Consider the following 14060-nt stretch of genomic DNA (forward strand, 5'->3'; position numbering starts at 1 on the left):
TTCTTTGGTATGATTTGGTGAAGTCCTGACAGCGGAGTCCTGCGACGCGACTGAAGCGATGTTGTGAAGCTTTCCATCATTTCTGCGTTCAAATCGGTTCAAATGCAGCGCTGCCTTCCTGGAATGCTGTGCTGAAGCGTTGAAGTCGCTTTATGTCACCCATAGGAATAAAGTGGAGCGCAGCGCGGAGTGTTTATGGGCGTGCATTTCCTTTCTCGCTCTAGTCACGCGCGCGCGCACCCTACCGGGAGAAGAGCCCGTACGGCCCATATAAGTCTTTAACAGTGTAAAAAGCTCAGTATGCATGAAACAGCATCCCCCCCCCCCCTTTAACAAAGATTAACCAATGTAAATAATGAAAGAATGTTTAGGTGAAATGAGCCTTTAAGAGAAAGAGCTATAAAAGACAAGGCTGATATATCCAAATCAGATCATTTCCCCCCTCACATTTAGCACTGCTTATTTCTGAGATGACAGAATGAACAACAAAATCACACGGATTCCGACATTTTCAATTCAGAAATAAAGATGATATAAAAATCAGTTCATCATCAGGGCATTGTATTCACTCCCCGCCTGGTCACCATGCTTTTTTTTAAGTGATCCTGATGAGCTGCTTAGATTGTGTATTCTCTACTCTTGATTCTAAATGGTGGTGCTGCTTACCATACCTTTCCAAAAACTCAATGTGTCAATGAGGTGTCAGAGAGAGAGAGAGAGAGAGAGAGAGAGAGAGAGAGAGAGAGAGAGAGAGAGAGAGAGAGAGAGAGAGAGAGAGAGAGAGAGAGAGAGAGAGAGAGAGAGAGAGAAAAATTGGTGACAGTTTTAAAAAAGAAGAAAGAATGAATCTGGAATTATCAGTCTTTCTTACGCTCTATGTTGTGGATGTGTAAAATACTTCGTGAGAAAATGTATGTGGTGGCATTGTTGAGACCAGTGCTGCCCTCCAGTGGTGGTTACTAGGCATAGATGGCAAGAGAGAGAAGAATGATCCAGTATGTTTCAGGACTGCGGTTCTAGGACCACTTTTCTGTACATACAACACAGTGTTATAGTTTTGAGCAGCCGATGCTGTCTTTTCACACTGATTGTTTTAGTTTAATGTGTTATAGTTATAGTTTTACCAGTACTTTCAGCACTTACCAAATGTGTGGTTATTGTGATTAAATATTATAATCCTTTCCTGACAGCACTAGTTTTATTTTTGATTATTCATGTACAAATATGTTTGTTACAGAGCATCTGCTTTATTAATCTTCAGTTTATGAGGTTTAGATAACTGTGATAAGCCACTGCTCTAATGGGGAGATGGTAATTTGCCTAATCATGTTTATCACATGCATAGAAGCATTTAAGAAACAATAGAATTGAATAGAATTTCGGGTCCTCAAATGTTATTGGCTCAATGCTGCAGTGCTCAAGACAGAATGCAGCCTTGTTTAACACCTTTACTAATTAAAGGAAGTGTATGTAAGATAGTGACCAAAACTGGTACTGCAATCACTTTCCCCTCTCCTCCTCCCCCTGACTCGAGTTTGCCAGATAGGCTGCAGGATCCAGCAGGAACGTTTGTATCTGCAGCTATGGTAACTAGAGCAGATCTGGCAACCCGGATACAGAAACACTACTGACTTCATGATTGGTCGATAGGTGGAGGGTGGAGCTTCAGGCCAAAACACAACATGTCAACATCAACATCAGTTGAGGGCTGCAACAACAACTTTTAAATGACAATATCCTGGCCGGACTACTGTTGTCAGTGATATAAGTATTTGAAATTAACATGATTTCTTAATGTCTAGTGACATACCAGGGCCATTATATAATTAATTAAAATACATTTCTTACACAGTTCCTTTAAACTGTGTTTTCTCATTCTGTTTGAACGGTTGCTTTCATTGATCCCTCAATGACTTCCATGTAGGCTATAACCAGTTTGGTCAAAATGGTACATTAAATAGGTTATTCCTTAATAACATAGCCTATTATATTAACTAATAATTTAAATTAACTTGTTAATTACCACAACCGGTAATGCAATTCAATTTCCAGTTTTAATGAATCATTAGATAATGATTTACAAAGGTATCATTATGTTATGAATTTACTTGTTGGGGCCATAGAGGTTGGGGCACATAACTATTAAATATTTGATTAAGTAATATTGTTATGTGTAGCCTAGTTGTAGTCAGGCAATGAGAAGTCCAAGACATCCAAAACTAACGAGTTTGTTTATTCACAAAGACTCATAGAACTCAGAACAGAATATACACGCTGGAGAACTGAAACTACATAACACACTTGCTTCTAACAAACATAAGAACAGACAATTAGTGAGGGGAGTGAGTCCAAAAATAAAAGGTGCGCTAACGAGAAAGACCAGGTGCAGGGAATCCGGGGAGAGCAGGAGAGATAATGAGGAAGTGAGTTCAGGTGTGAGACAGGGCGGATCATGGGAGATGGAGTCCGGGAACGGGAGTGACCTTGACAAATATGTAAATATGGTTATGGGCCCCTTGACCCCTTGTGGTAATTAACACAGTCATTTACATTAGCCTATTAGTTAATATGTTATTAAGGAATTAACACATAATGACACATTTAACTAATAACAATTTAATGATTAGGCCTACGTAATCTATTAGGCCTAATCATGTAGAATCTATAGTTGCTGATGCAGTAATCATTAATAAATGGGTTAGTTCACCATAAGTAATATATTAACTCATGATTAACTGTGCATTAATTAATGCATATTAGTGCACCAGTATTGTAAAGCGTTACCCTTTCTTCTGTGTGTTCCATTAAGGTAATTCTCATGTTGTTGCTGTTGTCACAAGACTGTGATTTTGCAGAACTCATGTCCAATCTGCTACTGGCCAGAATCAGGTGGTTTGTCTTCGTCTGGCATCACAGCTGAGAACTGTCCACTATAAGGAGTAGTATGAAGCTGCAGACTCGGAGCCTGCATCCACAGTCCCGCACTCAGAGTCCCGCATTCTCAGACCCCTCGTGTTTAAGAAACAGCGCCTCCTGCTGTTCTGAAGACCGTATAACACCCTTATCCAAATAAGATATATTATTACGGTGTCGTTTCATTTAAAGTTTTCCAAATAAATCTAAACATATTAACGATTTTGCAAACATCTTTGCATTCCCTAAAAATATCATTGTTTTCTCTGACTAAGAAAGTACCCAGTAGTTTTTGTTTTTTGTTTATTTAAATAAAAGAAAATTACTGATGGAAGATATACAATTACAGATTGAAATATACTTTGAAAAATGTTATGTGATATTATATCGCTACAATGTTTTTTTTAATTCCAGTTCCAATGTTTCTTTCAGGTCAACCTATGCTAATGGTCTAATTAACATATTATACATTGCTAGCATTAAAAAAGCCTGTTGATATCTGGAATCCAAAGCAAAACTCAAACAAGAATAGACTAAACACCAATAATAAACAAATCTGTACAATTCAAAAATGGTATTACAGTAGTATTTACAGTAGTTATTATTTTACCTTATGCAATTGAAGATACAAAGTACAGCCACTAACACAATTCTTTCTTCCTTTTTTCTTTGCTTTGTCCTGTTTACCGCTTGATGATGTTTAGGTGATAGTTAAAGTACAGACTCGTTTATTATTGGTGTTTTGTCTATTCTTGTGTGAGTTTTGCTTTGCATTCCAGATATAAAAAAATATGGTTTTGTAATGTTAGCCTTGCGTATTATATGTTAATTAGACCATTAGCATGTGAACCTGAAAGAAACATTGAACAAAAAAAAAGTATTGTAGCGATATATCACATAATATTTTTTCAGAGGATAGTTCAATCTGTAATTGTATTTTGTCCATCAGTAATTTTCTTTCAATTGCCCACACTCTTTATTAAATAAATAAATAATTCTACTGCGTACTTGGTCAGAGAAAACAATGACATCTTTTGGGAATGGAAAGATGTTTGCAAAAGCGTTATTTTGTGTAAATTTATTTTTAAATGAAACGATAACGTAATATTGCATCTTATTTGGATAAGGGTGTTATACGGTCTTCAGAACAGCAGGAGGCGCTGTTTCGGGGAAAACGAGGGGTCTGAGAATGCGGGACTCTGGGTGCGGGACTGTGGATGCAGGCTCCGAGTCTGCAGCTTCATAATGTTGGATATAAGTGACCCAACCTGTTCTGAAGTAGGCCTATCAGTGGCAAAATTGTACTCAGCATCACTGCAAGCAAGCACGTCAAACTGAAAAGCATGACCATAGGTTATCTAACGTTACTGTTTAAAAGCTTATGTCAACTGATCAACTGTAATTTGTAATAATTAATACTTTATTGTACGTAACAGTTGCAATAATTCATTACCCCTCGTAAAAATTGCACATGGCACCCCTGAACCCTCAAATAAGAACATTTTGGCATACAATTGTTTATAATTTGTTGGGGAAATAAAGCCTACAGTAGCCTACAGTCAATAAACACGCTGTTTAACTAAAAAGCAAAGTTCTTATTTATCCCTCCTTTTCAAACAGCCCCACCACCAGCAAATATCTCCACGCCACCCAACAGTGAAAATGTCACTAATCATCATATTCAAATGCATGCGGTTCATCCACGCGTGCTGATGCATGCGATCATGTGATTATGACTGTCAGCTGACACGGAAGTCAAGGCACTTATTCATTGAGAAGCTCGCGCTAGGAATACATTATTTCAGCTATCTTCGCATGAACGCGGTTTTTACTAATATCTTTTAGTTACTTGAATGCTGTTACGTGTGTGTCTATCATGAATCCTCGCGTGGCAGCGTTCATAATTTCGCTCCTCTGCGCGATCGGCGCCGCGCAACACCTGGACACAGGTAACGTAAGATAATAATAACAAATTATTTAATTGAATAACTGATACTTTGCTGACTTTAATGAGTAAAGCACAACGTAATGTAACTGTGTTGCATTAGAGGGACTGTCAGACGCGCCCGTGCACCTTCAGCAAGAATCCAACAACAACACCAACTCGTCTGATCTGACTTATGGATTCATATCCTGCGCCGTTTCAGTTGTCTTTTTCGGGAGCAACTTCGTACCAGTGAAAAAGATTGAGACTGGTGATGGTTAGTCAATCTTTTCTTATTTTACTTTGTTTAGCTGTTGACTTCCTGTTGATGTTTTTGTTCAGATTCTCAACTTTTTCTTGCCAAAGTAGCCTAACCTAAGACTATGACCTTAAAATGGTTCTTAAACCAGCATCAAACCTGTCTGAGATTGTTTCTTCTGTGGAACACAAAAAGAGATCATTCACTTTCATTGTTTGGAAAAAAAGATGAAATGCAAGTGAATGGCTGTCATTCCCTAAAAATGTGTTTTTATGTTCCATGGTAATTATACAGGTTTGAAACAACACAGGGCGGGTGGGAATTTGATGACATAATTGTCACACTTTCCCATACAAATAAGACTGTATATTGCAAAGTAATAAAGACAAATTAAAATATATTATTTTCTGTTTAATTTTTAATGTTGATTCTAGGGACTGCGATTTCTAACAAACAGATAATACCTTGAAAATGTTTCATAAGACATTCATAATGTTTAGTGTTTCCACAAGGCCCAAACAGTGGCCTGCACCATGATGGTAGTTTAACAAAATCAGGGTTACAGGTTTAGTTTCGAGTTGACAAAACCAAACCAATCTATTCAGACTTTGTTGGTACCATGATGCTGATCATCAGCTTTCTCTGTCAACTCAGGGGGAGGAAGGAGGAGAGGGACTTTATTGCATCAGAAGTGTGTCAGAACCAGAACATAACCTGCCCTGGAGCAGGTTAGCCGTGGAGCGCAAGGGAATATGTCAATTAACACAGCGAAAAGCCAAACCACTTTAATGGTACCTAAAACCCCAGGATTGGGTCAAAATAAGCTTAAACATATCTGGCTAGCCAGCTACTTCATGGTATAGGCTCCAGGTGTGAACACATCAAACCTCAGCAAATACAGAATGTTTTACACAAATGTTAATATATGGTTCCCATTAAAAATAAATAAATAACCAATTATTATCAAAAACTATTAAAACAACTAAAAACTATTATATGGGCATCTGTCAAATTAATCTTCTTCTTTTTTTTTTTACTTGAAATTGGATCATGCACTGATGAGAGAAAGTTTGCTCAATAATATTTCATTTATTTTCAGCTTTACACCCTACTGTATATATGTGCAGGAATGTTTTTCCAGTGGATTCTGTGTGCTGCTATATGGACAGTCTCCTTAGTGGTGAACATCATTCTGAACAGTCCAAAATTTTGGCCTCTTGTTATGCTGGGAGGAGCCATCTGGGCTACTGGTAACATCTATTTATTATGCCAGTATAATTTATCATTTGATAATTACTGCTTGAGATAGATTGTGTGATTGTTTTTCAGTGATGATACAGTATATATCCCTGTTGCATGTTTGTGTGTTTCTTATAGGTAATATAACTGTTGTTCCTATCGTGAAGACTATTGGGCTTGGTCTTGGGCTTCTTATATGGGCTTCATTTAATTTGCTCTTGGGTTGGGCCAGCTCACGGTAAGCAAAATTGTCTTTCAGAATCCACTTAAAGTCACAATATGTTAGATTTTTAGATCAAAATATCCAAAAACCACTTACTGTACATCACACAAGTGCTAGCTTAATTCTAATATTGATCTAGATACTGCAAAGTGAAGTCTCTCATAACAGACACTGAGCAAACACACAGAGTAATGTTAAAACATTACTTTCAACACACTCAGAAGTATTTAGTGTGATTGTTTTAACCATGCAAAACTGCACTGCGTTACCTCACATAACGAAAAGAGCGGAAGCTAGCAGCATAAGCATAATAAAAGCTTTGCTGGTCTTGAGAACAGTGTTTCACGCAAGAGTCTTTCGTTAGCAGTCTCTTCCACGGCACAGGTCTCGGAACGTCCTGCTTCATACCACCGTTAATACATTAGCTCATCCATGAAGACGACTTCTGCCCGAGTCTGCCGTTGGACTCCTTTCCGTTGGCTGTGGAGCTGAAGACGACAACTCCCATGATCCCATGCTCTTTCACAGTGTCATCAAGCTAGGCCTTTATGAATAACTGACCCCTAGTGACAAACACTTATACACCACTGAAAACATTGTGGTTTGTATTATATTGCTAGCCTGACGTGGTCATACTCAATTCTAGTCAGAATATGAGTCTGAAACTGCTCCATTGGGCTGTGATTATGAGGCGTGTTTAAACCGAACCAGGAAAGACATTGGACAGACCTACAACCAATCAGAGCAACGAAGCGACACATTGTCAAATGTCAACAGAGTTCAACTGCACTGTGTTGCCAAGTCCACGTTTTTTCCGCGGGTTGTTTTCTATGTCCGCGGGTTGAAGCGACTATTATGTAATGTATAGACCCATGAGTGTGAATTTTAGCATGCAACCATGCCAAAATAACACATTTTACCCCCCAAACGCCATTTTTTCCCTGGAGAACCCCCCGAGAAGCTATTGTTTAGGGTTAGTAGTTGGCGCGTTTTGTTGTAAAAACTTGGCAAACCTGTCTGCACGTGCGCTAAAATCCGGCTGGAATACACGATCTTTGCCAATGTTGCAAAATAATTTAATGATACACAGAGTACTTACCCAACATGATAATCATTTCTGAGAGAAATTGTGATGGTGAATGCATATACAAACAAGCTCTCCGTTTAGGATTCAAACAAATATAATCCAAGCCCCTTTGATGAAGTGATGATTACGTTACTGTTGATCATCTGTCCGTCATCATCTAAAGCCCGCCCTGATGATTTCATTGGTCCAAACAGTTTCTGTTCGGGGATAATTACTCCTCTATGGAGCAAGGCCAGACCGAATTGTCCGACCTAAAAAAAATGTGGGCGGGGCTAAGTTAGGCTGGCATCCAGGCTATTATATTGCATTTTTGTCAATAGATTCTCATAAATACTACACACTGACTGCACCTTCAAGGAACTTTTATCTTTTGTATTGATTGATATGCTGTAAAATGAGATTGCAACCAAAACGTTTCACGTTTGCTCAATGTAAATATTCTTCTTTGTAGCGTAAACTGACTCTTACTGCTGTTTTTAGGTTTGGCTGGTTTGGTATTGGGGCTGAGACTGTTTCCAAACCAATACTGAACTCCTGTGGAGCTGGTCTTTGTTTAGTTAGGTATATGTGATGCATTCATATAATTTTATTTTTGTTTGCCACAAAATGTGATGTTATTTTTAAGTCTTGTTATAATGTCTGTTCCCTTTTTTCCCTCCCCCTTTTAATTCTGTTAATTTTGTATATCTTTACAGTGCCATTGTTTTTTTCTTTGTGAAGACTGATGTTCAAAGGTCATCAACATCTGAAGAAACACCTTTACTAATAGACCACGTATGTTAACATAAATTAAAAAAAGGTTTTTAATGGCGCCCCTAAAGGGAACATGGTGGTGATTGGAGAAAAGGTTATTTTGGAGGAAATGAGATTGGAGGAAAAGTTATATTTTGATGCTTCTGCATTCCCACAGAAACCTTTTGCAAAACTTTTGCATTTCCCAGAAAACTGCGTTCGCTTGTAAAAGTATTTTTTTGTGAGCGAACCAAAGTGTCTTGAGTTTTTTTTTTTTTTTGGCATAACATTTTTCGGGGGAAATAGAAAAGCATTTAAATCTTTTTTCATACATTTTCCATCACCAAGTCCTTTCAGAGGCTCTGCACATTTTTAAATATTGCATGTTTAAATTATTCAGTTAAATTATTTTATCAATTGAATCCGAAGGCTGTGAACTCAGAAAGTGTGGTGGCAACAGATGATTCCTGGGTGGATGCATTAAGTCCACGTACAAAACGTCTTGTGTATGTACACATCACACTTCTATCTTGCATATTGGATGAATAATTTAACTTACTTTATACAGCATAAGCATCTATATTTTACAGATTTAAAGCATCAAAAATTTACTTTTTGTACTAATGATCAACCTTAGAGTAAAACTCTATCAACCTTAGACCACAATAAAATTCAAATTAAATTATTAGAGTATCTGCATGCATATACAGTATCTAATAAAATAATGTATTCATAAATGATTTGTATAATAAGAGCTTTAAATGTTATGTCTTGCAGTGGGACGGTTCTTGCTGTTGTCGCTGGAGTGCTGTACGGAACATCATTTGTTCCAGTTCTATACATTAAAAATCATGCAGATGATCCGAAAAGCCCTTACAATGGGGCTAGCCAGTTTGGTAAATCAAGATTGCCTCATGATATCACAGACAGAAACATTGCATCAGCCCAGATCCGACACACATCTGATACCAGTTTTACTTTGACTGAATTTTTTAATATGAACTATAATGCTTTTTGTTTATGTAGATCTGGATTACGTTTTTGCACAGTATAGTGGGATTTTCCTCACCAGTACAGTGTATTTCCTCGTGTATTGTGCCTTAAAAAGAAACAAACCACAAGTTTTTCCAAAAGCAGTGCTGCCAGGTAAACCCCATCACTTCAGTTTAATTTGCACTTCCTTTTGAATTGTTTATTATCTTTCTTCACCATACCTCTGATGTCATATAGTAGAATGATGTTTTTTTTCCGTGTAGGATTCCTTTCAGGCATCATGTGGGGTGTGGCCACATGCTGCTGGTTCTTGGCCAATCACTATCTCAGTGCTGTAGTGAGCTTCCCTATTATCACTACAGTGAGTGACAGATCTCAAAAGGCAAAATTTTTATTTACCCCACATCTCCCACACACACTTCAAATAATGCGCATTTGCTCCATTCCAGGTTCCTGGACTGATTGCAGCTCTTTGGGGTGTTCTAGTGTTCAAAGAAGTGAAGGTAAATACTTGTGTGTATGGTATATGATTTCTGCTCCCACTGTCTATTGCTTTTATATTGTATTGAACTCCCAATCTCATCCTCTCTTTCCCTCAGGGTTGGCGAAATTACATTGTCCTCATTGTTGCTTTCTGTCTTGTTCTATCTGGGGCATTATTGACTGCATTTTCAAAGGTTTAAACCTTTTGAGATAAGAGCAAGGAATGTACAGAAAAGCTTTAGTGGGGTGTTTTAACTTTTTTATTTTTTATATGAAATTACTGCTGTTTTAAAGATTTTAAATCTTGTAATTGAGAGATTTATTATGATGTTAATACAGGTTATGCAGCTACAATAACCTGATAGTATACTCAAGAAGAAATAGTTTATATTAGAGAGGGATATGAAAAATACTTGAAACGTTACAGCAATATTAGCACAAATGTTATGTTAATGTTATTGGGAATACAATTATATCACTATTTTACTTCTATTTGAATTAATACACTTTTTAAAAGTCATGTTTACACTCAAATGGACCTCATCTCACTGTATGTTTGCACATGTAATGGTTGATTTTTTTTTATTTTATTATTATTATATTGATGGATTTGATTGCACATGATAAAAGAAGGAGGACTGTTACAAAGAAGGTGATTTAAAAAGGTAATTTGTTCTTTGACAATTATGCACATTTTCCAAATTCATGTTTTTTTAAAGTTTGTTTTACATTTGCAATGAGATTACATTACAACATTGGGGTAAAATGACATTAATATCATGATAAATCTGCATGGTCTGAAAAGTTTGTTTTTCTTTATATAAATTTTAAATGTATGCATTTTTTACTGTTTGACTTTTTTAATGAAATAATGTGAAATTTTAGCATGTAATATACAGGTTTAGTCACTTAATAATAATCAATACTGATCTGTTTTATTGTTGCCAAAATGTGTCAAAGGCCTTTTTTTTTTCTTTACTAAAAGGGAAATAAATATTCAAATAAAAAAGGTAATGGATTCGCAGTTTGTCAGTAATTTAAAAAAATCTGCTAAAATTGATATAGCATGTTATAAAGTGAGAAAATATGCAATAAATGTAAAAAAAAGAAAAAAAAGAAAGAAAAGAACAAAAAACAATATTCACATAAAGCTGGACTGCCATGCCAGGAAATACATGAAGACCAAAGATACACATTTTTGATTGACAAAAGATGTTTATTTTAAACTGTACAAAATGTTTTAATAAAATAACAATGTGGGGGAAATAAACTTCATAGCCCACTTCATTCTCTCTAACTAAAGCCCTTTCTGGTCATTGTAGTTTTTCTAAACAAACTTGTAAAATTAATTCTAGTAAATAGACTTACGACTAAATGTTAAAGACTCTTGAGTTCTTTAAAATGACCACCTTCTGGCAGACCTACAATCCCATCATGAGAGATTAGAGGCAGTAATGTCCTTTAGTAGTTCTTGAAATGCGTTTTCACATCACACATCTCTTAACAGAATCTACAGCAAGGCCTTATTGTCCAATTTTCTGGGTGGAGAGAGGAAGTGGCCCCTGGAACAGTCTTGTTCTGGATCTCTGGGTATGCATCAGTTTGGTTTCATGGGAGCGGGTAGGTTTGCTGAGGCCTGCTCCAGAAAGGCCAGTGGACCCTGTGGCAGTTCTGTGGGCTTCTTGTGCTGGACGTTGATGTCCTCCAACACCTGCTGCCAATGATGGATCTTAGCGAGGTGTTTCTGAATCAGCATCTCCTTCCTCTGGAGTTCATTCTTCAGTTCTGATGCATCCTGAAAGACGGAACGGCACACATAGTTTATCTGCAGTATGCAATGTTTCAAATGTCACAATGGTACTTAAAAGGTTATACGGCGGTATTGGTTTAAAAAATATATGGATTTTTAACAATTCTGCAGAGAATTCAAAGGCAAAAATTGGAGTTTACCTCTTTTTCCACCTGTTCTGGTTTCTGTACAGACAACTGCAGTCTCTTCTGAAGAAAGAAACATTCAGTCTGTCTGGCCACATCCAGAAACTTCTGTATGCACTGATCAACCCCTAGAATACACAACATGCGATATAATTATGGCAAGACATTTACAGGTAAAACCATTGTTGATGTTTTGTAATGCACTGGAAACTGCTTTCTGCTTTCATAACATGACTTTCAGACAACTGGGGGGGAAAAACATCCGAATTACAATATTTGCATCTGTAGATTTATATTACAATATATATATTTAAAGGCTTAGTTCACCCAAAAATGAAAATTCTGTCTTTAATTACTTACGCTAATGTCGTTCAACCCCCTTAATACCTCCTTTCATCTTCGGACCACAAATTAAGATATTTTTGTTGAAATCCAATGGCTCAGAAAGGCCTTCATTGACACCAATGTAATTTCCTCTCTCAAGTCCCATAAAAGGCACTAAATACATTGTTACAAAGCCCATCTCGAAACTTTGTTTTGAAATCGGCCCATCACTTTGTTATTATTTAGTTGTTTTTTTGCACACAAAAACTATTCTCGTCGCTTCATAAAATTATTGTAGAGCCACTGTCGTGTGATGGACTGTAGTGTGATGGACTGACGTCTTTAGTGCCTTTTATGGGTCTTGAGAGAGGAAATGACTAGCGTCAATGAAAGCCTTTTTGGGTGAACTAAAAACTTAAAAATTTAAAGGCAATTTTCTCATTGAGCCAGAAATCTCTGGAATTCTTTGAAGCAGCTTAGTATAAAGTACATATAAATATGGTAATATTTTAGTATTAAGTATTTATTAAAGTCCCTTGGTATTATAATACAATTCATATAATATGGCTTAGTAATGTTTTTAAGGAACGAATAAACAATTTTACCAGTGCGAATTTCTTCCTGGTCGGTTCCATTCACATAGTCTTGACTGACAAGAGATGCAAAACACGCCTAGGAGAATTAAAAACATTAAAGAACGTTTTAAAGAAAAAATATAGATCAATAACACATATAAAGAAAAAATAGATCAATAACACCACATATATAATCAACACTGATAATAATGACAACGTTTCAATCTACTTATTTCTATTGAATGTATGAAACAAGAATATATATAATGTCCAATGCGTGCATAACTTAATCAGTTGAATCTATCTAAGTTACCAATGATAATTGCACAAAAAACATCACTGGCATGTTAGCAGCAGCAATTTTCTTGATCTCACCTCGAAAGAAGCTTCCAGCTCATCTACTAAAGTGTTATTTGTCCCTCTATTACCGGGAGGTCCTGTGAGAAGTCCTGGCTGACCTGGAGCGCCAGGACCTGTGGGTGGATGAGATCCAGAAGGCTGCTGACCAGTGAACATTCCGCCCATGGACGACGCCATTTTTCCACTAACACCACGCTTCTTCGCGTGCGTAAAAAGACGTCTCTGTCTCTTGAAAGTATAATGTGTCGCCACCTATTGCACAGCGCGTGCAATGCAAGTCATACGAACCGAATAATAGATAATAGCCTACTTATACTATTTTTACCACTTCATTGACATCTAAATATTTGTAGGCTACACTAAAAATATTATTCAAAAAAATAGTAAGGATAGTTTCTAACATACAAAGTAGTAAATTTGAATATCTTGCTCATTTTTATATAAAATCAATAGCCAATATTCACAAACTACTCTGATTGGTCTATCCTGGACATACAGTGAGGCAACGGCATTTACGTGCGGTTTCACGTGGGCTGTAAACATCTAATTAATTAACATCTAAATAGTCATAACCTAATATATTTAATAACTTGGAGTTATTAAAATGAAAGAAAAACGTTTATATATAATAGACTCCTATCACAATAGAGACCATTTTGGAGTGGACTGCAAAGCTCAGCCTGCTTTCAGGTATCGTCTGTTTAATCTGTTAATGATTTTATATGCCTAGCTAAATTTTAAAAGAAGTAACCTATACAATGTCAAATTAACGAAACAGTGTGAAGATATGAAATAATTGTGTATATTTATTGTATAACATGCTAGATATAAAGTTAATATAAAAAAAATCTTGATCACAATCACGTGTTAATTGTGGTGGAAACGTTTTAAAAAATAATTTTCAGGGAATATATTTTTAAATGCAAATCTTTGTCTTACTCTTCATTTATGACATGCATTTTTTTTAAAGGGTCAAACAATAGTCTGTACAGAAATATTGTGCAAGACTTGTA

The 14060-nt window shown here is 36.5% G+C and overlaps 2 protein-coding genes across 2 annotated transcripts; one reads left to right on the forward strand and one right to left on the reverse strand.

Annotated features, from left to right (window-relative positions):
* Positions 1–4619: 4619 nt before the first annotated feature.
* tmem144a (transmembrane protein 144a) lies at positions 4620–10741 on the forward strand. Its single transcript, XM_067441762.1, has 12 exons — positions 4620–4862; positions 4962–5114; positions 6224–6346; positions 6474–6573; positions 8126–8206; positions 8341–8419; positions 8807–8883; positions 9155–9273; positions 9404–9523; positions 9634–9731; positions 9820–9873; positions 9970–10741. Exons 1-12 carry the CDS (start codon positions 4790–4792, stop codon positions 10051–10053), a joined length of 1161 nt encoding a protein of 386 aa, XP_067297863.1. The 5' UTR covers positions 4620–4789; the 3' UTR covers positions 10054–10741.
* A 295-nt stretch (positions 10742–11036) lies between these two features.
* On the reverse strand, positions 11037–13280 carry med28 (mediator complex subunit 28). The gene is made up of 4 exons (XM_067441763.1): positions 13063–13280; positions 12718–12784; positions 11804–11916; positions 11037–11648 (listed from the first exon to the last, which is right to left on the reverse strand). The coding sequence occupies exons 1-4, from the start codon at positions 13222–13224 to the stop codon at positions 11451–11453; spliced, it is 540 nt and encodes a 179-aa protein (XP_067297864.1). The 5' UTR covers positions 13225–13280; the 3' UTR covers positions 11037–11450.
* Between the last annotated feature and the right edge of the window lie 780 nt (positions 13281–14060).

The sequence above is a fragment of the Pseudorasbora parva genome, chromosome 4 (assembly GCF_024679245.1).
Source record: "Pseudorasbora parva isolate DD20220531a chromosome 4, ASM2467924v1, whole genome shotgun sequence".
Classification (NCBI taxonomy): domain Eukaryota; kingdom Metazoa; phylum Chordata; class Actinopteri; order Cypriniformes; family Gobionidae; genus Pseudorasbora; species Pseudorasbora parva.